Source organism: Vicia villosa, linkage group LG6 (assembly GCF_029867415.1).
Source record: "Vicia villosa cultivar HV-30 ecotype Madison, WI linkage group LG6, Vvil1.0, whole genome shotgun sequence".
In the NCBI taxonomy this organism is placed as follows: Eukaryota; Viridiplantae; Streptophyta; class Magnoliopsida; order Fabales; family Fabaceae; genus Vicia; species Vicia villosa.
In genome coordinates, this window is record NC_081185.1 from 7,459,564 (window position 1) to 7,487,401 (window position 27,838).

The 27,838-nt window shown below is 33.5% G+C and overlaps 1 protein-coding gene and 1 long non-coding RNA gene across 2 annotated transcripts; one reads left to right on the forward strand and one right to left on the reverse strand.

The window, feature by feature from the left end:
• Positions 1-9,538: 9,538 nt before the first annotated feature.
• LOC131611191 (amino acid transporter AVT1I-like) lies at positions 9,539-12,335 on the forward strand. The gene is made up of 3 exons (XM_058883287.1): positions 9,539-9,684; positions 9,780-10,387; positions 11,773-12,335. Exons 1-3 carry the CDS (start codon positions 9,543-9,545, stop codon positions 12,289-12,291), a joined length of 1,269 nt encoding a protein of 422 aa, XP_058739270.1. The 5' UTR covers positions 9,539-9,542; the 3' UTR covers positions 12,292-12,335.
• Positions 12,336-21,670: 9,335 nt separating this feature from the next.
• Positions 21,671-23,758, reverse strand: LOC131611192 (uncharacterized). The gene is made up of 5 exons (XR_009286789.1): positions 23,644-23,758; positions 22,850-23,548; positions 22,549-22,650; positions 22,281-22,449; positions 21,671-22,135 (listed from the first exon to the last, which is right to left on the reverse strand). It is a non-coding gene; the product is annotated as an uncharacterized LOC131611192 (long non-coding RNA).
• Positions 23,759-27,838: the final 4,080 nt, after the last annotated feature.

Below are 27,838 nucleotides of genomic sequence, written 5' to 3' on the forward strand. Positions count from 1 at the left end.
AATATTAATTTAGATTTAACATTGTGCACTCATTATTGCGTTAAAAAAAAGGAAAATAAAATAAAATCAGACAATTTTCACTTGTCTTGGGGAAAATAAATAGTGGAGTGAAATAATTCTAACATGGTTTAATTGTATTATCGTTAAATTTTATTTTCATAAACAACTCTTATATTAGAAAATGAATACTAGGGGTATTCAAACCCTTACAAGAGAACTCAGACACTAGAACCTACACAATCAACAAAGACTCATGACTAGGGGTATTCAAACCATTACAAGAGAACTCAGACACTAGAACCTACACTAAAAGTAGAGAAGGAGAAGACCTAGTGGTAACTTGCAAGCAGAATTTAAGAAACAAGGAAGTGGTGCATGTGGGGCCAACAGGTCTCATTATTTTAAATTAACCTATTGGAAACAAAAACGTACAGGAGGAGATAAAAAGCCAAGCTGATGACAAGGAGAGAGAATGCGTTTTAAATCTAGAGAAAGAGAAAGTTGTGGACCCCACGTATGTATCTGTAACGGAAAGTTTAGGAGATTCAACAAGGAAAAAGAATTTTAATAATAATAATAAAGGAGTAGAGGATGTGGGCCTTTCTGATCCCCACGTGGCGCATGAAGAGAGGAAGTTATTGAATTGTTTGGAGAATGGTATTACGACAAAAAGAAGGAATAACCTTACAAACAAATTCTCTGTACCTATTAAGAGTGTGATCAGGAATAAAAAGAAGAAGGAGGCGGGTGGTAAAGAGAAATAGAAAGTCTGTTTCGATGACCAATGCAAAAGGGTGAAAAATTCAAAAAATACAAGGAAAAAGATAAGAGATGTCATGGACCTAGGGGTGCTAGCTGAAGATTTTATTTATCCTGTTGAAAACAGAGACCAAGAAGGGAGGGACTCAATTCAGTGTGGAGCAAGTCAATCGTTCAAACAGAAACTTAATTTTTTGAAGCAGAATTATTTGTCTGGAGGTATCCCTTTAACTTGTGACTCTATCTCTAGTGCTGATATTACAAACTGTAATAACAGAATTAAAAATGGAGTGTTGAACAAGGTAGCAGAGGGGTTATGGAATTCAATGGTTAAACTGGGCATCAAAAATATTTCTGACAGTTTTAATCCAATATCAAGATTGAAGGAGATGGAATTAAGGGATCGCAAAGGGAAGTCGGTGTCGAAGGGGACCAATAACTTTGTTCCACCATGATTATTTTCTCATTAAACTTGAGAGGAGGAGGTAGCCGGGCCAAGAGAAAGAGAGTTGGTTACCACATTCAAAGAGGGGACGTAGATATTTGCTTTATACAAGAAACAAAGTTGAGTGCATCGATATAAACTTGGTCAAAGACATGTGGTGGGTGATGATCAAGTTGAATGGTCTTACTTAGATGCTTAAGGGGCTTCGGGAGGCATTCTCACAATATGGAAAAAAGACTTGTTCTCTCTTAATTATAGCTTTAGAGGAGAGGGGTTCTTGGGTCTTTGTGTGGAGAAGGAAGGCAAAACTATTAACTTTGTTAATGTCTATGCATCGTGCGACCTAGTTACTAGAAAAAGAACGTGGGAGAAGTTATGCAAATTCAAAAACAATAACAACAATGGTTCTTGGTGTATAGGAGGATATTTCAATTCAATCTCTTCCTTCGAAGAAAAAATTGGAGTTTTAAACCGCAGCTATAGAAGGGAGATAAATATCTTCAATGAATTCATAGAGAGGATATGGATTTGGTGAACCTTCCTACGATTGGTGGCAAGTTTACTTGGATTAATAGTAATGGAAAGGCAATGAGTCGTTTAGATAGATTCCTTCTATCGGAAAGCTTTATCGAAGATTGGAAGGTGGATAGTCAATATATAGGTGAAAGGGATGTGTCCGATCATGCACCGATTTGGTTGAAAGATAATAGAAAGGATTGAGGGCCTAAACCTTTTAAGTTCAACAATATGTGGCTCAAGCATGAGGAGTTTGATAGTTTTGTGGAAGAGGAGTGGAATAAGATAGAAGTCAAAGGGAGAGGAGATTATTGCTTGGTTGAAAAGTTGAAAACTCTTAAGAATCGGATCTCTTGGTGGAACAAAACGGTCTACGGGTGGATAAACCTCAAAATAGACAAAGACGCGAGTGAGATGCACTTTTTTGATAACATGTTTGTTCATTTTGCAGGTAACGCCCCGGATGATGTGATTAAATCTAAAAGTAAGGTGGCGGAGGATTTTTGGGATAACATTAACAAAAAAGAAGGACTTCTAAGACTCAAATCAAGACAACTATGGCTTTCCGAAGGTGATGATAACACTCTTTATTTTCACAATTCTCTAAAAGATAGAAGAAGAAGGAATTCTATTTGCTCTTTTGACACTTCGGAGGGAAGAGTGGAAGGGTTCGAAGAAGTCAAGACACTTACTTTCAATCATTTTGAAAATTTCTTCAAAGAAGAGGAGAGCATTAGACCAGAACTTTTTGGGATCCAAATGAATTCTTTATCGCATGAAGAATCATTAGATCTTGAGAGTCTTTTTTCCGAAGATGAAGTTAAGGAAGCAATTTGGTCGAGTGGTGGTAGAAAAAGTCCGGGACTGGACGGTTTCTCTTTGGAATTTTATAAAAGGTATTGGTTCCTTCTTAAAGATGACTTGATGAAGTGTTGCAAAGACTTCTACCAAAAAGGTACACTTGTTAAATCTATCACTTCTTCATTTCTTGCTCTCATTCCAAAAAACAAGAACCCACAAGACTTGTTTGAATACCGCCCTATTTGCTTAGTGGGGAGTATTTAAAAGATTATTACAAAGATTTTTGCGGCTCGAATGAGACGGGTGGTGGACAAATTGGTTTCTACAAACCAAACCGCCTTTGTACCGGGAAGGAGTGTTATGGACGGGGTGCTAATGGTTAATGAGATTCTTGATTGGGCAAAAAGGAAGAAGAAGGGGTGCTTACTCCTTAAAGTGGATTTTGAAAAGGCATATGACTCGATTTCTTGGAATTATCTAAGATGGATTATGGGTAAAATGGGTTTTGGAAAGAGATGGATGAAATGGATGGAATCTTGTATTTTTACTAGCTATATGTCCGTGTTGGTCAACGGTAGTGCAAAAAAAGACTTCACGGTTCAAAGAGGATTATGTCAAGGTGACCCCATTTCACCATTTCTCTTTGTGATTGCTATGGAAGGTTTAACCGCTTTAACCAAGAATTCGGTAGCAAGGGGTGACTTTAATCCGTCAAGTATGGAGACAACGACTTTGTTGACATTCTCCAATTTGCGGATGACACCGTCATTCTTGGAGAACCTACTTATGACAACCTTTAGAGTTTGAAAGTGTTATTGAGAGGTTTTGAGGTTGCCTCCGGGTTGAAAATCAATTTCCATAAAAGCAACTTTTTTGGAATTCATATAGGAGATTGGTTTTCTAAATCGGCCACATCCTTCCTTGCTTGCAAAAGAGGGTCCTTTCCGTTTAAATTTCTTGGTATTTGGGTGGGTGAAGGAGCAAATAAGAAAAGAACGTGGAAGGAAGTGGTGGATAACATCATTTCAAGATTATCTAAATGGAAGGGTAGAAACATTTCAATCGGTGGTAGAGTGACTCTTATTGGTTCCGTCCTCAATGCTATCCCTATTTTCACTCTCTCTTTTTATAAAGCACCGAGTTGTATTATTCAAGAAATTAGAGGACATCTTAGCAATTTTTTGTGGTGTGGAAATGTAAAAAAAAGATGCATCCATTGGGTGAAATGGGAGAATGTTTGCAAGTGTAACACCCTAAATCTACCAGATAAATTATACGGAAAATCAGAGTATAAATTCCAAACAAGTTCATTTGAGGTATCACATATTCGTCATTTCAAAAACAGTTACAGCTTATTTGCCTTCACATAGATACATAGCACAGAAAATTAAAACGATAATCAAATCATTACTAAAAATCACGTTGTTTAAATTCAATAATTAACTCGCAGCGGAATCAACAAACTTCATAAATATTCAATTTAAGTCGTAGCATCATTGCACAGTAACTTTAAGTTAAAACCAAAACCATATAAAAATTCAGCAAAAGAAATAATAATTAAAACAATTGTTTTATCCCCTCGAGTGCTACGTATCAGATCAAGACACCAACTCGACTAACAGCAACTAAAGACTTCATAAAATCACTTCAAAACTTCCACCGCTATCTTGAGTACCTGTCCGTTTCCCACGGTAAGGGAAACATCATTCAGAAGGGGTGAGATATCGAAAAATATAAACAAAAGTATGATAATTAATATGTTAGAATTAAATCATACAAAATTATCACTTTACAACTTTCAGACGCAACTATAACAACAATTTAAAACTGTACACATCATCTTTCTTGTCATCATTTCGAATTATGCAACTTTCTTTAGAAAATGATACTGAGTATCCTTTGTCGCATAATTGACTGATGCTAATAAGATTGTGTTTAAGGCCCTCAACTAGAAGGACGTCAGAGATAGTAGTAGAAGAGGGATTACCTACACTACCTTTACCGAGTATTGCTCCCTTGTTGTTATCACCATAGGTCACAAATCCTTTCTTATTAGCCACAAAGTCATAGAATAAAGATAAGTCACCCGTCATATGTCTTGAGCATCCGCTATCTAGAAACCATCTTCTCTCGGATGGCTCAAGACATTCCACCTACAAATTTAAACAAGGGAAATAGGTACCCAATTTTCATTGGGTCCTTGTGTGTGAGTGAAACAAAGGTTTCTCTTGAGAGTCCTTTTGAAAATGCCTTTGGGAACCAAGAATCTCCTAAAGCGACATTTTTTAATGGTATGTCCCTTTTTGCAACAATATAGACATCTTGAGTTTGAGTAGTCATCACATTTACTAGATTGATCTTTTATCACATAAGTGTATCGTTGATATGGATTTATCATACTATTTTTGAAATGTGATCGATCAATAGCATATGTGATTTTTGGTTGTGAGGCCTTTTCTAATTTGGCTTTGATAGTTTTAACTTCTTTTTGCCAAATGTGACAAGTTTCGCATCCTCCCCACTTAAACCAAGGACTCTTTTCAACAGCGCTTGTGTCTTTGATACTTTTGATCATAGATTCCTTGAGAGTTTCTAATTCCTTTTCGGAATCAGAAACTTTCTTCTCAAGGTATTTGAAAATCCTTTTATTTGAAGCTAAGCGTTGAAATGCTTCTTTAGCTTCATGATGCAATGTATCAAAGGCATGCTTTAATTCAAAATAAGACATGGCATCAACATTATTATATTTATCATGACTTACAATCTTTTTCTTCTTTTGATGTGCCATGAGACATAGGTTGACGGTTTCCTCTTCATCGCTTGAGCTTTCTTTGCTAGATGAATCACTATCACTTTCCCAAGCGATGTAAGCTCTTCTTCCTTTTGGTTGCTTCTTTTGAGGTTTACTCTTTGTCTTATCTTTCTTTAGCGAAGGGCAATCCGGTTTATAGTGACCGGGTTTTCCACAGTTGTAACAAGATCCTCTAGGTTTAGTCTTCTTGTACTCATCTTGCTTGTTAGGCTTTGATTGACGTCTATAATCAACTAGATTGTTGTCCGAATGCTTAATTTCATTCTTTTGAAGATATTTGTTGTATCTTCTTACGAATAATCCCATATCTTCATCCGGACTATCATCTTCATCACTAGACTCACTATCACATGTATCTTTGGTGGATGACTTAGAACTTGAAGCCTTTAGAGCGATAGACTTCTTTTCCGTGTCCTTTGGCTTTTCTTTCTTTTCTTTCTTTTTGTGCTTGTTTAGGTTCATGAGGTCTTGCTCATGTTCTTCAAGCTTTCCGAATAGAGCTGTGAGATCCAATGTAGTGAGATCATTGGCTTCTTTGATTGCCGTGACCTTTGGTTGCCATTCCCTACTAAGACATCTCAAAACTTTGTTAGTAGCTACGGCATTGGGAGTAATATGTCCCAAAGTGTGTAATCGATAGATAATGTGAGAAAATCTCTTTTGCATATCCGCAATGGTTTCACCTTGCTTCATATGAAAGAGATCAAACTCTTGCGTTAAAGTATTGATTCTAGCTAGTTTAACATCTTTAGTTCCTTCATGGGCGACCTGTAATGCATCCCACATTGCCTTAGCCGATTGGCAATGCGACACACGAAAGTACTCATCGACCCCTAAGGAAGCTATAATCATGTTTCTAGCTTTCCAATCATACCCGTAATTCTTTTCATCTTTTTCATCCCATTGTGCTTGAGGTTTAGGTCTTGTGATGCCAGCATTGTTGGTTATGGTGATAGCCATAGGACCATTGATGATGACATCCCAAATTTTTCTATCAACGGAGTTGATATGAATGCACATACAGTCTTTCCAATAACTATAGTTTTCTCTAGTGAAAACAGGCGCTTTAGTATACGCCCCTTTTTGACCGTTCTCCATTTTCTAAAAAGTTATATCAAGCACTAGAATGAACCGGAGCTCTGATACCACTTGTTAGACGATAGGACTGGTCTAGAGGGGGGTGAATAGACCACCTTTTTCGACTTAAGAAAATTTTAGCTATTTGAAACGTGACTTCCCTGAATCACTTAATCGTCTAAGATGATTATGTTATCGGGGACCGGATATGTGCACTAAACCAAACGGATGAGAATGTCAAGTGATGAATTACGTTTTAACGAATATCTCGATTGTCTCAATTACACACTATATGGTATATTACTCACAATGAACGTTTTCACTAAAATATGAACAAAAATTTGATTGAGTAATTTTATCGAACACTTGGTGATCGATATTTTACCTAACCTTAGTTTTTGTTCAATAATGGAAATAAACGAAAACAAGTGAAGATGCGATAAAGTAAAAGCGATAAGGAACACGATATTTGTTTAGGCAGTTCCTCTATCGTCCTCGCAGGAGTACGTCTGCCCCTAATTTCAAATGAAATTAGGAAAGTTTTATTTGATTGCAAAATGTTTAACAAGGATAGAAAGTACCAATCACCAACTACAATCATGCAGTAAAATTGAAATACAATTCGATCCTCCCCTTGATTCAAGTCGAATCAAGTCAATGTCTAAGATCTTCACGATCAAGACCCCGATCGTTCCTTTCTCAATCCTCCGGTTGTAGCAAGTTTGTTGAGTAGATCTTCAATCTCTCAAACCCTTATGCACGGCTGAATTGATTACCAAAGCGAATCGATCGTCAAAAACCTTCGAACAAAATCTTTGATGAGGAAGGAAAAACCCTAAGGTTTTATACAAGAAACACCCTCAACAATCTTCACTCGAACAAGATGAATGTTTACCGTCGAATCTCGAACAAGACAAACTCTACCGTCGAACCTTATCAACACATGTTCCTTACTTCGATCGAGAAAGATGATTATGTGTGATTCTCGATCAATAAGCGAAAGGTTGAAGATGAGAAGAAGCTGAGTCTATATTTCACGTTTCTTGTTGTTTTTGCTTGAGAATGATCACTTGAGTATTTATACCACATACAATGCATAGATCAAAATGAACACAGCAGAAAACCAGAATTATTAGCGATAGGTCGACCTGCTCTCTGCATAGGTCGACCTATGTAATGCTTTGCACCTAAAAAATGAGCCAAGTGAGACACTTGCGTCGACCTAAAGGGTTGGCGTGCGCATTCCCGTGGATTCCCCAAAAGGCCATGCGTCGACCTAATGAAGTAATGCGTCGACGCATTCCATTCTTGCACTTGAGCAGCCAAACTTTGATGCGTCGACCTGAAGGGTCGGCGTGCGCATTCCCGTGAATACCTCAAAAACCCAATGCGTCGACCTAAGAAGGTGATGCATCGACGCATTCATCCTTCACCTGACTTTCTTCACCAAGGGCTTGCAATAGGTCGACCTATGATGTGTGTGAGTCGACCTGTTGGTGTTTTGTGTCCAAAAATGCTTGTCTTGGTCGCATGTGCTTGATTTTTATGTTTCCACTTAAGTTGCGGTTGATTCACAATATTTTGACAGCATGAAAACAACACCTTGCCCTCACATACTCCCCCTTTTTGATGATGGCAAAATTTGTGAATCTTAGTCGAGGTGTGTTGCTTGTCTGAAATGAATGCTCCCCCTTTCTTTATGCTCCCCCTTTCTTGGTGCGTTTGTTTTCCATTGCTTGTTGATTCACTCAGTTTTCTCCTCCTTTGACAACATCAAAAAAGGATAGGTAATATTATACATATATGGCGGAATAATGTAACTCAATCTTGATCATTTCTAAGCCCTTTTGCAATCATAATCATAAAGCACTCATTCACATAAAACAATGCTTAATGATAAAATAAACGGCAATATAACATAAATAGCTAAACGATAATGAGCACATAGTCAATTCAAATCCTTACACAAACACAAAGTACGGTAGAATTATGTCTAGCAAAAGATAAAATTAAGTCACAAAATACAAATAAAATGTTCATGACAATATGGAAATGTTGAATGCAAAGAAAATCAAAAGAGAACACTAGGCATTGGCATCATCATCTCCTTCTTGAGCCGGTGGTGGTGGTTGAGCTGAACGAACTGGAGGAATAGGGTAGTGTTGCATGAAGGCACTAGTGAAGGATGAGATTTGGTTGCTCTGGGCATCCAACATGCCATAGAGCGTGTTGTACCTTTGCTCTTGAAGTGTTGAGTAGGCGGTAAACTGAGCACCTTGCTCAGTGACACGAGCGGTTAGAGTAGTTAGGCGCTCATTCATCAAATTTTGATTTTCAATTTGTTGAAGACGCATAGCCTCCATCAATTGTGTAATATTTGAGCCGCCGGTTTCAGCACCCACATCTTCATCTTCATCTTCACCTGCAATATCTTCCTCTTCATCAATGTTCATTTCGTCCTCATCTTCTCTATTGAGGTCCGAATTGTTTCCTCGTAGAACAGCACCATATGCACCCGTGGCGCGATTGTAGAAGAATCCCATCATATTCAGTGTCTTCTTTGTGAATTCTTGGTCAATGGATATGGTCTTCTTTGGAAGCCGCTGAGATGGAATATTGACTTTATTAAGCATCCATTGGATGAGAGATGCATATCCGATAGCGGTGCCTCTACCTGATTCCATTAATTCAAACATACGCTTCACAATGAAATGGGGCCAATTGACTGGAATTCTGCTCCTGAAAATTAGAATACAACCATTGAAATTATTTAATATAAGCATACTTAGTTTATTTTAATTGAGATTTTTTCTATATACAACAGTCCTAAAAAAGTAGGATATTGCATTTTTTTTATGTAACCATCTAGAAAACATGTGAATTAAAAATGAAGCATCAAGAAATTTGATCCAGGTTGGTGAGATATGGCCATATTATTCTATTCATCCCTCATTCTCCAACATTCAGTATAAAATTATATTCTAGTCTTGAATGTTTCAAAAAATTCAGCCAACAGTTATTGCATTTGTCCAGCTATATATATATATATATATATATATATATATATATATATATATATATATATATATATATATATATATTGTTCTCCACCTCTTCTGATAGATCTCAAAGATGGCTGCAACTTCAGTCCAAACCACCTTAACTTATCCTTTACTTCTAGCTGATGAGGAGAAACTCACAGCCTCTCATCCTCCAAACAAAAATGAAGTATCTTTCTTTCGAACATGTCTCAATGGACTCAATGCAATTGCAGGTTTAATTTTACTCTATAATCCTAATCATAGAGACTCGAAATTCGAGGTTTCGGATTTTATCATAATGTTTATTTTGGTGATTTTGATTTTTCAGGTGTTGGAATACTTTCAGTTCCATATGCTTTAGCCTCCGGAGGGTGGCTAAGTTTAGCACTTTTGTTTTTAATAGCCGGAGTAACATTTTACTCCGGTATATTAATGAAAAGATGCATGGAAATAAATTCAAACATTAAAACATATCCTGATATAGGCGAACTTGCTTTCGGAAAAACAGGAAGGTTAATAGTATCGATATCGATGTACACTGAGATCTACTTGCTTTCAATAGGTTTCTTGATTTTAGAAGGAGACAATTTGAGTAATTTATTTCCTATTGAAGATTTTCATGTGGCTGGTATATCAATTGGTGCAAAGCAATTTTTTGTGATATTGGTTGCACTAATTATTTTGCCAACTGTTTGGTTGGATAATTTGAAGTTGCTTTCTTATGTATCTGCAAGTGGTGTCTTTGCTTCTGCTATTATTATACTGTCCATAGCATGGACTGCAGCATTTGATGGAGTTGGTGTTCATCAAAAGGGTGATTTGGTAAATTGGAATGGGATTGCAACTGCTGTTAGCTTGTATGCTTTTTGCTATAGTGCACATCCTATTTTTCCTGTTCTCTATACTTCCATGAAGAACAAACATCAATTCTCTCAAGTAAGTTCTTTTACTTTTTTTTTCTTCTTCTTAATTTAGATGATTTGATTTATGATTTCTTTAAATTTTTTATTTAAGTTGAAAAGTTTATAAGTATAAATAAATCAGAGCCGACAAGACTGCAATTTATGGTTAAGCTATAAATATCTCCATTATTGTCTCTATTTTTTAATTTGGGGAATTCCTCCCCTTATCCCACAAAGATATATAATGCTTCTTTTGAGAAGACTTTCTAGTTGAATAATTAATATTTAAACTTTTATATAGTAAAAAAATATAATTCATTGAAAGTCGTGTTAATAAAAATTACATATTTTTTAACCTATTAATAATTTTTATATAAATAAAATATGGGTCATGCTAACGAGTATCCCAGGAGCACGGGTTAAACACTCATAATCAAGAAAATATGTATATTCAATGTATTGAATATACACAATATTCTTTAAAAAAGTTAATTCATGCATTGATTACATATATTTTAGGTAAAAATAATTATCTTTTAATTTTATTAAACAATGTTTAACTTATTTTTTTAATCTCTTAACTAATATCCCTGGAGCACTCAATTATAAATTAAAGGTTTTTATTGATGAATTAATTTAATTAACAAAAATAACTTAATTAATGAACTAAAGAGATAGTTCACCTTGGGGCAAATACATCATAGAGAGAATAATCACCTTGTTTTAGAATTTATCAATTTAAGTATTGTATTGTATTGTGTGTGTGTTTTTTTTTTTTAGAAAATAAAACTCTACCGTTATTTTTTTCTATAGTTTTTAGTTTGTATTCTAGAATTTGTCACCTTATAGATATTGATTCTTACCAATATTTGACTGAGTGTTTTAGGCAAAATAATGAGATTTCAAATTCAAGAGAACTTTGATTTAAAATTCACATATAATATTAAAAAAATGATACTAAATTAGGAAAATTTAAATGAAATCTTTGTGTACTATTGACTTATTATAATTTTAAAAAATTGCAATAGTTGTTACTAACCTAACAACAACAACAATTATAATAACAAGTCTAATTAGTTTACTAAATAGTTCAATAGAAAAATGATAATTAATATGTAATTTCTAATGAGGAGGGTTATATTGACTCCAAGAGTAAGTGTTCAACACTTACTCTAAATCATAACCATTGATTATCATTAATCCAACGGTTTTAATTAAAGTTTTATATAAAAAAATATTTCCAAAAATAATTAGATTAAATGATCAATTAAAACCGTTAGATTAATGAAAATCAATGGTTATGATTTGGAGTAAGTGTTGAACACTTACTCTTGGAGTCAATATAACCCTCCTCATTTCTAATAGTTACTTTGAGTAAATATTATTTCAATGCATTAATGTGTTTCCCTTTCATTGCAGGTTCTTATTGTCTGCTTTATGTTAACAACTGCCGGTTATGCATCAATGGCTATAATTGGTTACTTAATGTTTGGTTCAAAAGTTGAATCACAAGTAACATTAAACCTTCCTTTAAACAAAATAAGTTCAAAAATAGCAATATACACAACCTTGGTAAACCCAATATCGAAATTTGCTTTGATGGCAATACCAATTACAAATGCTTTGAAAGAGTTACTTCCAACGACATACAAGAATAATCGAATGACTAACATCTTTATGAGTACTGCTCTTGTAATTAGCATTGTTGTCATTACATTGACTCTTCCATTTTTTGGATCCCTCATGTCATTGGTTGGAGCATTTTTAACTGTCACAGCTTCTATTTTGCTTCCTTGTTTGTGTTTCTTGAAGATTTCAGACACTTACATGAAGTTTGGGCTTGAAACAATTACAATAATGGTAATAATATTTGTAGGTTTAGTAATGGGAATTTCAGGGACTTACACTTCAATTGTTGAACTAATACAAAATTTGTAATAGGCAAAGTATTGTGTAAAATATTAATACATTAAAATAATATTTTAATGGCTACCATTTGTTACAAATGTCTTATAAGTTTAATGACTTACTATTTGTTACAAATGTAGAAGTTCTTGTTTGCATGATGATGTACATACCTTAAGTATTTTTTTTCATGGAAATAAACAACATTCCTAATTCAATTCTTAATATATCAAACTCTCCTGCATAAGTCCTAATATATCCATGTTTAAAACCAAATAAAATTCACACGATGTGAGTCTCCAAATCCAAATGGCGCGAGGTCTTAATCTCTATATAGTCACACCAAACAAATTGAAGCATGCCCCAATTGTTAATAGGGGGCACTAATTGGATTTAATGGCCCTTATATATATTATGTTTATGTAAATTAAAGGTTTTTATTGATGAATTAATTTAACTAACAAAAATAACTTAATTAATGAATTAATTTGATTAATAAAAATCAAAAATGAATTACTTATATAAATAAAAATCAAAAATGAATTACTTATATAATATAATTAGTGTTGGATTATGCATAGGAGTGTAAGCGGGTCAGAAAAAATTAATTAAACCAAAAATTCATATTAAACCGATTAGAAAAGTAATTGTTTTTTTCTGGTCCGGTTACAAAATCTAACCGAACCAACAAAAATCATGGTGGTTTAGTTCGGTTCTCGATTTTAATTTGTAGAAACCGTTAAACCGATGAAAATCATTGGCTATAATGATACTCTAAACATATTATTCCACCTATCATTAAGCTCAATTTTTTTTTGGTACAACCATTATCAATCTTTATTTATGTTTCTTTCTTTTTAACAAAATCGTAGTTAGAACCAAACTCCAAACATATATAAGGAAGAAACCACAAGTTGTTAAACTTTATTTCCCACCATCATTATTGCTATTTACTATCATTTTAATATGATATACTCACCTTTTTCATGTCCAAGTTAATTTTTGTTAGTTTTCATTTTTTTTAGCATTTTTGTTTCTTCTTTAACAAAAAACTATTTTTAGTCTTATTATAAAATAGTTTTGATGTGTGTTTGAGGTGTGAAACATGTTAATTCATGTGCATTGACAATTTTTGTTATTATTTTTGTCTTTTATTTATTAAGCTTTCAATCTCTTTCCAACCTTGTGATATCAAGTGCCAACTTTTATATTTGGCAATGAACTTTCAGGATACAATGAAAATCACATCAATGTTTCATATATATCAAGAACAACTTGTAAGTTGTTTGAAAAAAAATAGAGCATGATATAAATGGTATGAAATGTATTATTTAAAATAATAATAACATAAAATACACCAAAAAATATGATAGTGGAGAATATAAAAATGAAAATAATATTTGAAAACACACATTGTAAATCGATCAAACAAACCAAATCAAACAAGTTAGTTTTGTTCGGTTCCATTTTTGAAAAATCCTAGAAACTAAACAAAAACAAATCGATGGAGATATCATCAGTTCTGGCATTTTTTTACTATAAACTAGTCCAATCTGATTCGATTAAACCCCTAATCATATGCGCGAGAATTTTTTTTATATTATAGATAATGACTGTGTTGGTTCATGTGACCAACGGTTTCATACGATTGAGCATGTAATTTCCGCATAAATCTCGTTTGATTATACTTTAGTGCTTGATAAGAAGTCCCCGTATTTGGATCATTCATAAGAAATTCTCTTTATTCGAGAAAGAATTGTGCGTCTTTTTCGGAACTACTGTAATTTAGTTTGTAGCCCATGTTTTTGTAGTGTGGTTGTATTGTTTGGGTTGATGTGTTCATGGTTGAGCAATAACAAGGTCGGTTGAGTGCTGACATTTGTGTGAATGATTTATGGGGTAGAAAGGAAATTTTTCGTTGTAGCGTTTGAAAGTTTATATTTTTTTAAGGTGTTTGTTAGATGTTTTGGTATGTGTTTGATGGGCTGGTGGCTGATGTTTGGTGGTGAGAAGATTGATAAAAATATTGTGCTTGTTGTTGGCAATATGGGATATGCTGTATGAATTGGGGTTTTGTATGTGGCATGTGTAAGTTTTGGATTGGGGTATTTATGGTTTAGTAATTTTGTTGGGTTAAGAGACGAGTGTAAGCTTGTTATTGGATTTTTTTATTTTGGGCGATGATGCTTATTGATGTGGGTTAACTAAATATCCAAGTATGGACAAAAATTCAATGTAACTCATCTATACCAAAACCTGTTAGAACAAGATTGAGAACTATATTCAGAATCTGATTTTGATGATAACAAACATTTATTTTGTTAGTAACAATTTTATTACTAATGGTTTCATTAATTTTATTACTAATGGTTTTATTGATTGAACAGATGACTGTATCAGAAATCCTCTGTTGGAAATTATTCAAAAATTGCTGAATCAGAAGTTCCAAAGACTAAAGAATGCAGAAGACTTCAGAAATTTCAAACATGCTCAAAAATAATAGATCAGAAACATCAGTAAAGAAACAAGAAAGAAGAAGATCAGAAAATAAGAAAATGAGATCCAATTAGAAAGAAGAACATCGTAAAATGTTCCAACAAAGTCACATGCATGCAATCACAGTGCCCGAAGTAAAGATAATAATGATATCTATCTTGGCTACATCTTGGAAGAATGAAAATGTAGAAGACACGCCACAAATAGTAATTATCACACAAAAACTAAGATTTGCCGTGGAAATCTGTACAAAGCATTAATTGCTATTTTCAAATATGCTTCAACAGTTATGCTACAACGGTATTATACCAAATCTATATAAAGAGCAAACTTCGAACATGAAGTGTGTGGCAATACAGTGCACCAGAATACACGTAAGAGGCAACACACTTATGAAGTGTGTAGTGAGTGAACAAAAACATTGTAATATACAAACAATAAGCCTATATGAAGAAAAACTCAAGTAAGAAAAGAAAATCCTGCATGTTATGCAGTATGCTCCAATGGAGTAATGAGTTCTAGAAATACATGAAAAGAAAACATCAAAATGACTTAGGAATTTTTACACGGAATTGCTGCTCAAAGGTATAATAATTAAGTCTAAGTTCATGAAAGGGTTACTCGCTCATCAAGAACACCATGATCAGCATCAAAGAATGAAGATGAAGATCAAATCAAGAAGAAATTTGAAACAAGAGTTGTTGCTCTTAATATGCCTTCAGAAGAATGATGATGGAGATCAAATCGAAGAAGCATTCCAAATCAAGAAGCCAATATTCTGCTTATCAAATAAAGAAGAGAAGATCTCAACTAGAAGATGAAGTCAAGAAGACTACAAGATATTCTAATTCTTGTAAGAATATGTAAAACACAATAGCTGCTGCTTATAGTGTGTTAATCCCTTAAAAAAATTATGATTATTGTTTAGACACCATAGCTGTTAATTGTCAGTGTGTCATACAATATGCACCTAAATCATGTAGGAGTAATATGCTTACATAAGAAGCATTCTTGTAAATCTCCGGAAGAACAATTCTTGATTGAATTGATATTCCTTGAGTATCCTTATAATGTGGATACTTGAGAGGGCCAAGAGATCTGGTTAGACTCTTGGAGGTTTCTAGGTCAATGAACATTATATCTTGTGGAGATCACTGAACGGTTCATTTTCTGGTGTTAGTCACTTGCGGGTAGCTTGTGCAGATGGTTAGTCACAAGAAGGTTGCTTGTGTAATTGTAATCAAGGCTGATTATAGTGGATTAAGTCCTTGAAGAAGGCAAAATCACCTAAGGAGGATGGACTGGAAGTAGCCTTATTGAGAAGGTGAACCAGGATAACATGAATGCGTCTATTACTTTCTAGCTTTTCCTTTAAATAAGAACTTCCATGCATATACTCATCAGAAAGGCTCTAAAGGAGTCACAAGTTCTGAGAAAGATAAGTAATCAAATGATTGTGTGTCACTTCAGTTAAGCAATGTTATTTTTTACATGTTTCCGCCATACCTTCCCAAGCATATTCAAGAATATGATAAACTAGAAAGAAAAGTTTTGTAAGAAAGGGAAAGAAATAATGAAGAACACAATTCAAACCCCCCATTTTCTTGTGTTTTTCTCCACCTTCAAAAACATGTATTGAGAACTGAGTTTAGATTCGAATGGCATTAGAAAGTATGTCAGGACAAAGTTTTCGTTAATGACCATCTGCTTTGGCATAGTCTTTTGAAGTGTAGTAGTTCCATTGGTTTGAGACTTTACTATTGTGGTTTTTTAAAGCACCTCGGGGATCTGAGATGTCTTGATGCATGTCGAACTACAATTTCACATAATCACTATGGTGCATTTCTATAATTGTAAAAATGATAATTTGTGTTGTTGCAATTCAAACGACTCATTGTCTTCATTCCTTCCATGAAGATCTTCTAGACCAAGATAAATCAACCAAATAAACTATTGCGGAAAATATTTTGGTTAGTTTAATAAAAGTTAACATTAAAATTAAATTATTAATAAATGAATAGTTTAGTCACGACACATCTCTTGGTCCCAAGTGTTATAAGAGAGATCAATAAGTTATAAAGCAGTGTTGAGCACATTTTTCGTAATTCATCCCACGAGTGGGCCACCTAAACCAAAAAAACTTATAGTAATAGTATAAATTAATTAAATGGATATATTTATAAGATTAGAAACTTACTTTGATGCATATGGAAATCTGAAATTGCGGCGATAGATTAGTGCAAGGGACAAAATTCTTGACCAACCCATGCTTGAGGTAATACGGATCATCCTGCAAAAGTAGATAAACATACATTTTTAATTTTACACAGAGATATATAAAGAAAAGCCAACCAAGCGGAACCCAACTATATGATCATCTTTTATCTATATTTCTTAACAAAGATAAATACATAATATGTACACTACAAATCAAAGTATCCGGATATAAAAATACAATAATTATGAGTAGAATAACATAAATTCTACTTTTAATTATTTTTTCTACCTCGGTCGACATTTTATTTAATATCATATGATTATATAAATTTTTAAGCTACATAGGTTTAATACATTGACCCCTCATATGTTCTTCTGTCAACATACTGCATAGCAGTTAGGGATGACAACGGGTCGGGTCGGTGCAGGTTTCACACTACCCAAACCCGCACCCGAACTCAAACTCAAATCCAGTCAACTCGATTTTTCACCCGTTGACTTTGGTTCGGGTGCAGGTGGGTCCCGCGGGTTTGGGTCTGCTTGTCATCCCTACTAGCAGCTCATCGGGTATTGAGTCATCTACATTGGTTGGCTATTTATTGTCCTACAATCAATTGATACCCAAACACATGTACACGTTCTTGAGTGTCACTGTATATTCACCGGTTGAAATATGAAAAATGTGTGTCTAGGTGCACCATATTTCTAGGAGAACGAGGAAAAACTTAGAAACTGGATATGACACGAAGTTGATAACATGATCAAAGCTAGCATACTCCAAATAAGTTTAAATGTAATCTTCATGTGTAGTATAGTCATGGACCGAATAATAAATTAACTTTGTGTCCTAAAACAAAAGCATAAATAAGTTATACTCACGTTGATTATAATATATTGTTGAAAAATATAAGTGCGAATCTATCATACTCCAATTTTTTCCCCATGCATTTCATTAGTTTGGATATGTCGTGTGCATTCATTGTTCAATCATGGCACTTTTTCATGTTTTGAAAAAAATTGACTTTTATTAAAGTCAACAAAAATAACTTTCATTTCGCATTTTTTGCATATTTTTATTCAGATTAAACATTTGTTCGAATTTTTTTATATTTAGACAATTAATAGATATTTGTTTTCGTATTATCTTTTCAAAAATATTTAAAAAATATGGGTTCTATGTTTAGTTTAATTCTTTTTTTAATTAATTAAGTTAGTTTTTATTTATTTCAATTCAAATAGAAAAATACTTTAGACTTATTTCTTTAAAAAAAAACGGGGGGTTTGATTTATTTGAAAGTTTGTATGTGGATTTAGGGACTTGAGGCACAACTTGCAATAATTTTGTAAAGCCCGTATCTAGAAAACCTTAAAATCACACTCTATATTGTTGTATGAGAACAACAAAGGGGAGCCATTGACCAATTTGCTAATACCTAGTCGCCACCTTCAAGATCCTCTCTCTCTCTCTCTCCCCCTCTCCCTCTCCCTCTCTCTCTCTCTCCATTTTGAATATTTTCTCTCCAAATTTTCAGAGAAAATAAAACAATTACCTCCCATCTTTCACAAGACCATAGAGCTAAGAAACCACCAATGAGTGTGTGCCGCTGCATCTAAAGAATATCACATTCCTCTTATTTCCTTTACCTAATAAATTTCTGCCACCCTTCAAAATCAGGATCCACCACTTAATCCTTGAGCAAACGAGAGATCGAAAAAAAATGGAAAAGAAAATGTAATATCTAACGATATTTCTTCTTCTTCAGTATCAAAAAATGCGTAGCTCCATCCTCACTATGAGCAACCTCCAAACACCATGTCACTCTTCCGAATTTCTCCCTCGGACATCACAACAACGACAACATCACATCTTAGCATACCATTCTCAAAACTGTGGGAATTTTCGACCGTCATAAGATCCACCAGGCTTTTCTTTGGCTTCTTGATATGCTACATCCAGCTTTTTGTTGCCATTGGGAGTGCTTTCCCAAACATTATATTTTATGCTCTTATGAACATCATCCTCGCTATAGGATTTGATGACAAAAAATTTAGCATTGGAATAATTCTCAGACAAATCTTCTCCATTGTATTATTTTTTTATTTGGAACCACCAGAGGCACTTCTTTGTTGTCACTCTTCACTGCAAGGTTATGTCTTTTTTAGTAATAATGTGACAGATCCAAGACTTTTCATGCCTTTTTCAGCATTCAAATATATTAACTTTAAATCATTTCAATCATATTGTGCAATAGAGACCATTGTATGAATTGGTTGCCATTGATGAATTCGTGTGATATAATCGTTGTTCCAAAACTTGTTTGCAAGGTGTTTGAGAAAAGCTAAGAACCAATAATTTTTTTTTCTTTTTTTGGGTTTGTTTAGAGGAGGTTTAAAACCTCTGAAATTTCAAGTGTTTTCAAATGTTTGCCAAGCTTTTTTCCATGTTGCAGGCCACGTCAGTTTCCGTTAATGAAAGTTGACGGCATGACCAAAATTATGAATGGAAAAATATATGGGGACCATTGTTTGAAGGAAAATTTAATAGGGACTAAAAGCGAAAATTGCAATAATATAATTATAAGGACAACAAACATATTTAACCTTAAAAAATAATATAAATAAAAATAATTTGATGGTTCATCTATGTGTTTCTCCCCTATCTAACAGAGCCATTTTAGCTTACAATATGTCATTTGTGTGAATGAGTAAGTGAGAAAATTAAGTGGTAATTATTTTTTTTGTTAAAATGAAGTGAATTGAGTATTATTTATACTGATGTTGAAATGTTGGACAAAAAGAGTAAATATGAAAAAATATGAATATGATGTATTGTAGATAGTAGAGTGAATGCATTCCACTTAGAAGTCAGCCTCCTCAAGCATGAAACACTAATGTAAGATCATTTATTGGGTTTTTTAGATTATGCAGACCAATGCATAGCCAATTTACCGTGTTCTCATAACATAAGAGTGTGTTTGGATGGAGCATTTTAATGAGGGAAAGTAATGTTTTGAGGGAATTTAAAATGATTTGACCAAAATCCATTGTTTGGATACAAAAATGAAGAATTGTTAAAATGATGGAAATTTATGAAGTATTTCATCTAACTTAAATTTAATCATTTTGAAATGACACCAAAAACCAAAGAATTTGAAATTCCTCTCATGTTCCATAGAATGTATTTGTTATTATTATTTCTTCAAATTTTACAAATTGGTCCTCATATTTTCCAAAATTATAAAATTGACCCAAAAATTTTTAAAAAATTGCAAATTGGTTCTTAATAATTTTTAAAATTTACAATTTGGTCCTTCAAATTTTTTAAAATTGCAATTTGGTCCCTACTTTTCAATTTTTTAATTTGGTCAAAAAAAATTATATTTTATAAAAAATAACCAAAAAATCTAACAATGAATTACCTTAATACTTCATCCAAACAAAATAATTTAAAATGAATGGATTTCAATTGAATCATTTGAATTGCTTTGAATTTTAAATTCCCTTAAAATTTCTAATTACCTCATCCAAACACACTCTAAGAGTTTCCTGAAACTGTAGTTTCAAAGTAAAGCACCGAGTCCGAAACTACACAGTTTCTAATGTTTCCTGAAACTGCAGTTTCAAAGTAAAACACCAAGGACTTTGAATTTTGAAGAGGATATGTTGAAGATGAATAAGAAGCGACGAGCTAAAAATATGAGTGGTGAGTTGTTTAATAATAATAATGGTACTTACCCTCCTCCAAACCCAATGCTTTATGGTTCTACATATACTGGAAGAAAGAAAAAAGATAGCATTGGTTGTAGAAATGGAAATGGACCTAAAAAAAAGAGTTACACATGTTTGTTTGGAGCTCAAGTCACTAGTACAAAAATGTTAATTTACACCCGTTTTTTATTAAATTTACACCCATTATTTTTAATAAAAATCGGGTGTATATCCACAGGGTGAGAAATGTCTAACGCATTTACACCCGTTTAAAACGGGTGTAAAACGGGTGTAAATACGTTCGTAATTACTCCCTATTTTAAGAATATCGGGTGTAAATATGTTCTACGTTACACCCTATTTTAACAAAAATCGGGTGTAATTGGGCGTAATTACGTTTTTAATTACACCCTATTTTAATAAAAATCGGGTGTAATTACGTTTTTAATTACACCCTGTTTTAATAAAAATCGGGTGTAATTGGGCGTAATTACGTTTTTAATTACACCTTGTTTTAATAAAAATCGGGTGTAATTGAGCGTAACTACGTTTTAATTACACCCTGTTTTAATAAAAATCGGGTGTAATTGGGCGTAACTACGTTTTAATTACACCTATTTTAATAAAAATCAGGTGTAATTGGGCGTAATTACGTTTTAATTACACCTTGTTTTAATTAAAATTGGGTGTAGATACCTTCTTAATTACACTCTATTTTAATAAAAATTGGGTGTAAATACGTCATTTATGAATGAACAAATATATTATATTTAAATCTATTTACACCCTATTTCATATACACCATTTAGTTATATTTCATTTTCAGTCATAATATTGCAAATACTATAAAATCATACACATAAAAATCATATTTTAACTAAGTCAAAATATTTTTAATATTAACCAAAAAGTATACAAAATCATGTGCATTCATAATATTTCAAGTACTATAAAATCATACACATAAAAATTATATTTTAACCAAGTCATAACACTTTCTTCATATATAATTTTACGCCATACTTGACAGTTAGCTTCGGTGTTCTCTAGTCCAATTGAATCCAACCGCTTTCCACATGTAGCATTGGATTCATCCATGGCCAAAATACCACGCCCTGGAGAAGCAATTGCTTTCGACAATTCGATTCGGAGGAAGACCTTCTACATTCGTGTACACCGACTTCATCTTCTCAAGCAAAGTCTACAAAATTATTCATTATATAGCAATTCATAGCCACACAACAAACCTCTAATTTCTTAAAAAATGTTAAAAAATGTTTTCTACATTGTGTGAATATGCAACTTCCAAAGTATCCTCGACGGTTTTATACCAGACCTTGATAGTGCAGTCTGATGAACCGGATAGCAAGAATTTGTCCCAACAAATAAGGGATGTGACTTCTCCTGTATGCGCATTGAGTTTCATTTTACACTCAAATTTGTCTAGGTCCCAAACCTGGACAAAACAATAAGAAATCATTATCAATTTATCAAACAAAACATATATTAAGCAACAAGCAATTGTGTAGAGCTAACATAGAAAAGCAAAAAACCACTGAAGATTCACAGAGACTCTTTATTGCCAAACAATCAAAATATACCTTGATGCTTTGATCCTTGGATCTTGAGTACAACATCTTGTTACATCCAACAGCCAGGCAAACAACAGATTTAGTGTGTCCGCGTAGTGATGCAACCAGTTCAAAAGGGGAATTGGATTTAGAACGGCCTCTCCATGCAAAAATTACACCATCATGCGATTTCAATAATCTAACTCAACATAAATTGATAGATAACAAAAATGAATTATTACAAAAGTAAGAGAACAAAACATACTATACAACCATAAACCAATGTGTGAGTAGTTACCTCTGCTCCAGCTAAGAGTGTATCATTGCCAACAACCATGGCAAGGACTCGTCCCTTAGGTCCATCGAGAGTTAAATGTGAAGCAGTTTGCATATTCCATGCCTTCACAAAAAACCACAATGACATTTATCAGCTTACAAATAAAGTTTGTTTGATCCATGTGGAAGTGCAATTCCAATGACAAGCTGCTCACAAATATTTCAATTAAACTAGTTCAGAATTAATTATCAACTAAAAAAGAAGCCAAAATTTCTAGCTTTAAATAGAAATGTAAAATGGTTGTTGTTATAAGGCTAAGTACCTTCTTGTGTCCTTGAAGCTTTACTAATGTGGCAAAGCCATCACCATAAAACCAGGAATATAAATTCCGGCAATGTTCACCACGAACACAATCGCCATTCATCCAATATTTGCAGACATGCTTTGGAGAAACCTTAGCAATTTGTGTCTTTTCTCTGAGATAACCCATAAGCTTACAAGGGAAGCAGCACTTCCAACGTCGAAATTCCTGTCTCAATATAATGAGGATATATAATTTGTTAATCCATTATACTTTCTAAGAAAAAATGATGACAGAAATAACAATATGCAGTTATGCAACTTTGATTGCTTATTCAACTGTGATTTGCAGGACCAAAGATGACAAACACAAGAAACATACCTGCCTGTTGGGTCAATTGCGATGCAATAACAACCAGCTTTGTCACTACCAATGTAAATACTAAGCATTTTCAAAACCAAATATTCAACATGATGAAATTGGAAATGCTTTATCTCTGTCATGAATGTTCAAAGGAACTCCCGCTTGTTGAATAGTAGTGATGGAAATTGTAAGTTTTGTAATTCAGAGGTAAAAAGAAACATAAGCTGTTGCTATAGAAAAAAATGGCTTCAAAGTTGTAAGCATGAAAGCTTTGCATCTACTACAAGAATAGAGAGCTTACATTAGTCATATTCATACATACCTTCAAAAGTTCATAGCTTTCCATATTCAAGATTCCTAACAACACGATACAAAGTAACAGATATCTAAGTCATTGGATCTAAGATTCAGCACAACACAAGATGGTTTTACTCCAGCACTTAGTAATATACCTTTGATCTCACCACTGCCTGCTATATCTATTGTTGTTGAGTTCTCAAAATTCTTCACCTTCAAATTTATCCTTATTGAAAAAAAATTGTTGGTGAAAAGAAAACTACCTAAATTTACACAATCAAATTAAAATGAATTGGCATATATTTACTTATTGAAAAAATTTCCATAAGCAAAATCTCTAAAAACTATGAATTCTTTGACAAGCAACATACTTGCATCCATATGTTTCAAGACTACCATTCTGAGATCCAAACTGTCTTCGAACAGCACTATATCTAGTAGCAATGCAAACTGCTCGTGACAAAGCAGTCGATGCATCAGCCACAATTGCCTGCCTCACGTATACCATAGTACCATAAATTAATTGTCTTGGAACACTTGATTGTACATACTTTCGTTCTCTGGTGACCTGTGAAACCCTGGTAGGTTGGAAAAACAGAGAATCATCTGGATTATTATATTGACAAAAATTAGAAAAGGAAAACATTGATATCGAAAAATGAATAGAAAAGGTCAATCTAAATACATGCTTGCGGTCACAGACATTCCCCCCACACATCACAATAGTGATGAGTTTTACACATGATGTACACAACTTTTTGTTCCCGTTTGTTTCTCTTAACCATCATTTTTATCAAGTTACCTTTGCATTAAAAAAGAAGTAATTAATAGTGTAGATATTTTTAATAGTTAATTATTAAAAAGTAGGTGCCAGAAAAAATGCACTTAATTGATACACACAATACCATATATAACCTAACTACTAATATTCACTGAAGAAAATGATGGGGTAATAGGAACAATAATTAGACAAGTAACATCAACAGAGTGGTAGAATAATGACCATTCTCAGTATTTGTAACTCGACTCTTTGTGATCAAAATTTTCACACAGGTTCTAATGTGCTTAAGAACTTTCATATCTTATTATTTGAATTTCTTAAAGAACTATTTAGTATAAAGCTGATGGAGTTTAACAGCATTCATATAAGCAAAGTAAAAGATACAATATATGCGGGCTTACAATTTTAATTGCGTCCACTCTAGTCCCAATTATCTTTAGTCTCACTTCACTATCTTTCTGGATCTTAACCTGCAAAAAAACCAAATGATCACTGCCAAAAACATAGAAGAAAACACATTATATTGAACCCCTAAAAAGAACAAGTTGCTCTCTTCTTCTCCAATGAGAAGAAGGTATCATAAATTATACACACTGATCCATCTGAAGTAGTATAGTTTGGCATGTCTCTAGACTGGAATTCCATATCATCTGGAATCAACTGATAGGAGAAAAAAAGGGTCACGTCAAGACAAAAAAAAAGCATGGAGATAATAAGAATAACTTAGGGCATGTCATGTCTTTTACTACTTTAATGTCGAGAATAATAAATGAGAAACATAATTTTAGTGCTAAAAATGAAAAACAAGAACAACAGTATCTTAGATATAATTGTATAATATGAAGATGAAGAAGATAGATGCCTTTTCTTAAAGGTTATAAAATACCTTAAATGGTTTGAAACAAAGATTTGAACTGGTCCAGCTTCAGTGAAAAATCCCATCTGCATAAACAGAACTCAACAATGTAAACCACTTTATCCACACAGTAGTTAGAACATAGAACTCGCTAGATAAAGCTAAAGAGTAAAATGTAGAGACAAAGGAATCGTATAAACCTTGTTCACCATGGTAACAACAGCTTCTAAGATCTCTCCCTTAAAAGGTCTGAAGACAACACATTGGTACTTAACCGGAAATGTCACAAACCGGAAATCCCTAAATTTTCTTGAACAAGACTGCCTCTAATTAGAAACACACTAATTTCAATTTAACAGTTACACCAAAATTTTCCATCGATCAACGCGGCAATGCACAAATCTGATTGAAAAACAATATCACAATCATTTTTAAATTATGAATCAAATAATTTCTGAATCGCTAGAAGCATGATCAATGCTCCCCTAGATCTTAATGTTACTTCATTCAAACATTAACAAATCTAACTATAAAACCAAATTTTAAGCATTCAATTACAAAACAAACTCATAAGGTAAGAATTAAGATACCTCATGACGTACGTATTCCGTTTTCGTCCGACATCATTCCCTTAAGACTCCTCGCTAACCAAATCGCTGTCTCCCTTGTCGAGACCTTATCTTTGCCGAACGGCTTTAGAACAACTTGAAGTTCCTCCAATCTGTTCTGCTGCAACAAGTCTGCAGACAATTCCAAGAGCATTCAGATAGAAAATAAATTAATATTACTAACATAGGATAATTCAAAGTGTTCAAACCAATAACATCTTTCGAAACCCCACCATCAACCAAGTTGTACATGAACCATTCAGCATATTGAACCAATCCAATTCTACAATAACCCTTAACTAGTATATTACAAGTGAACGAATCAACACCTAAACCAAAACCGCTTTTAACCATTTCAGACAATAAACCAAAACCCTGATCAACCAACCCTTTCTCACAGAATCCCCAAACAACAGTATTATAAGTAACATTATCAATATCAATACCATCATTCCTAAGATATCCTAAAGCCAAAACCCTTAGGTAGAGTAGAGTCATGATTTTGAGCAGTGATGGATTTTCAAAAACAAATTTTCGCCACTCGACCATGTTTACTTTGCCATCTTGGTTCAGGTCAGCATCCATGAAAGTCTGGCCAGAAAAATACTACGTCAGGCTAAAGTTGACGATGAAAAACTGCAGATGGACTTTGGTGTATATAACATTCAAATATTATCTAAATACAATTTAAAAGGTTGGATGCCTTCATGACTTGCCCAGCTGAGGAAGTTCTGCTGATGTTAAACAAATAAAACAACCTCTTGTTAACGAGCATCTCCAAAATTTAGAAGAGACTATATTGCTACATTGCTACAACTACAATACACCTGTTATCGAAGAATCCAATATAAACCGGGAGAAAAGTGACACTGTATAACCTGACTCAATAACCCATTGAGCATGAAGCACACCTAATGTTATATAAAATAGTTCAGTGACAATAAAGGGGAAGATGTACAAAATTATCATAGATACCTCTTCGGTGGGTGTACTCTTCTTGCTGCCCTGCAACAGTTTCTTCTTTTGGTCCGTAGTCAAGCAATTAGGTCCTACTAAGTTCTTGTTGACTGTTATGCATCAAAATTTCCAAATAAATAAAACACATACGAGATCTACAAGTATTAGAACAAAAGTTAAAGAATTGGCAACCAAGTTAATAGAAAAAATTCATTTCTGGAAATAGGAGACATGTGTCTATTAAATTGAAAGCAATAGACATGTCCATGGTATATATCCAATCCACAATAACCTACATTCGGAAAATAATTAAAAGTTGTAATCATGAACCTTCAAACAATCAAAATCCAACCAATGACAAACAAAATATAAGCCAGCATCTCAATAAAAGGTTTTTTAGAAAATGCAGTCTATACCTAATGTGAGAGAGAGGCAAATCACATTTCAAGATGTTTGTACAAGAAAATAATCAGAGTACTGTAAATATGAAACATCAATGTATTTCAAGTAGCCCTATTTCAAGGTAATTGATATCTTCCTGGTGTGAGTTAAACATAATGACTAAACATCATGAATTCATTCCACTATTTTAAAAAGTTTTATAACATCATCAAATCACAATAAATATTTATGAAACACATACACATAATACTAATGATAAAGAGGAATTATGAATTGGTACCTCAAAATCGAGGATGGAATCGAGATCGATACCAGATTTTACATTTTTTAAGCTTTACACTATAAGTTGTGTCAATCCAGTTGTCTACTGTTAGTTGCAGGTTGTTATGTGTTAGAAACTCAGCCAAAACACTCACCTTAAAATGTGATGCTAAAGAGTTGGTTGAAAGAAGAAGGAGATTTAATCAATACAATTTGTTTGGACCTATACAATGAATTTGCATCATTTCAAACAAAATTACACATAGCAATAGGAACTAGTTTGTGAGTATAAAACCCTAATTCTTCAGCTACCAATGTCACTCAAAGCATAAAACCCTAATTCTTCCTTACCAATGTCGTCACTGTGAAATGGTTTCCTCCCAGCTTCGTTGTCATCACTGCGAAATGGTTTCTCTCAACTTCGTTGTCGTCACTGCGATAGTTTCCTCTCAGCTTCGTTGTCGTCTGTTTCGGTGAAGTGAGAG

Coding starts and splice junctions, on each gene's coding strand:
- LOC131611191 (XM_058883287.1), top strand. CDS start 9,543: ATGGCTGCAACTTCAGTCCAAACCACCTTAACTTATCCTTTACTTCTA. Junction 9,685..9,779: donor TGGACTCAATGCAATTGCAG/GTTTAATTTTAC, acceptor TTGATTTTTCAG/GTGTTGGAATACTTTCAGTT. Junction 10,388..11,772: donor ACAAACATCAATTCTCTCAA/GTAAGTTCTTTT, acceptor CTTTCATTGCAG/GTTCTTATTGTCTGCTTTAT.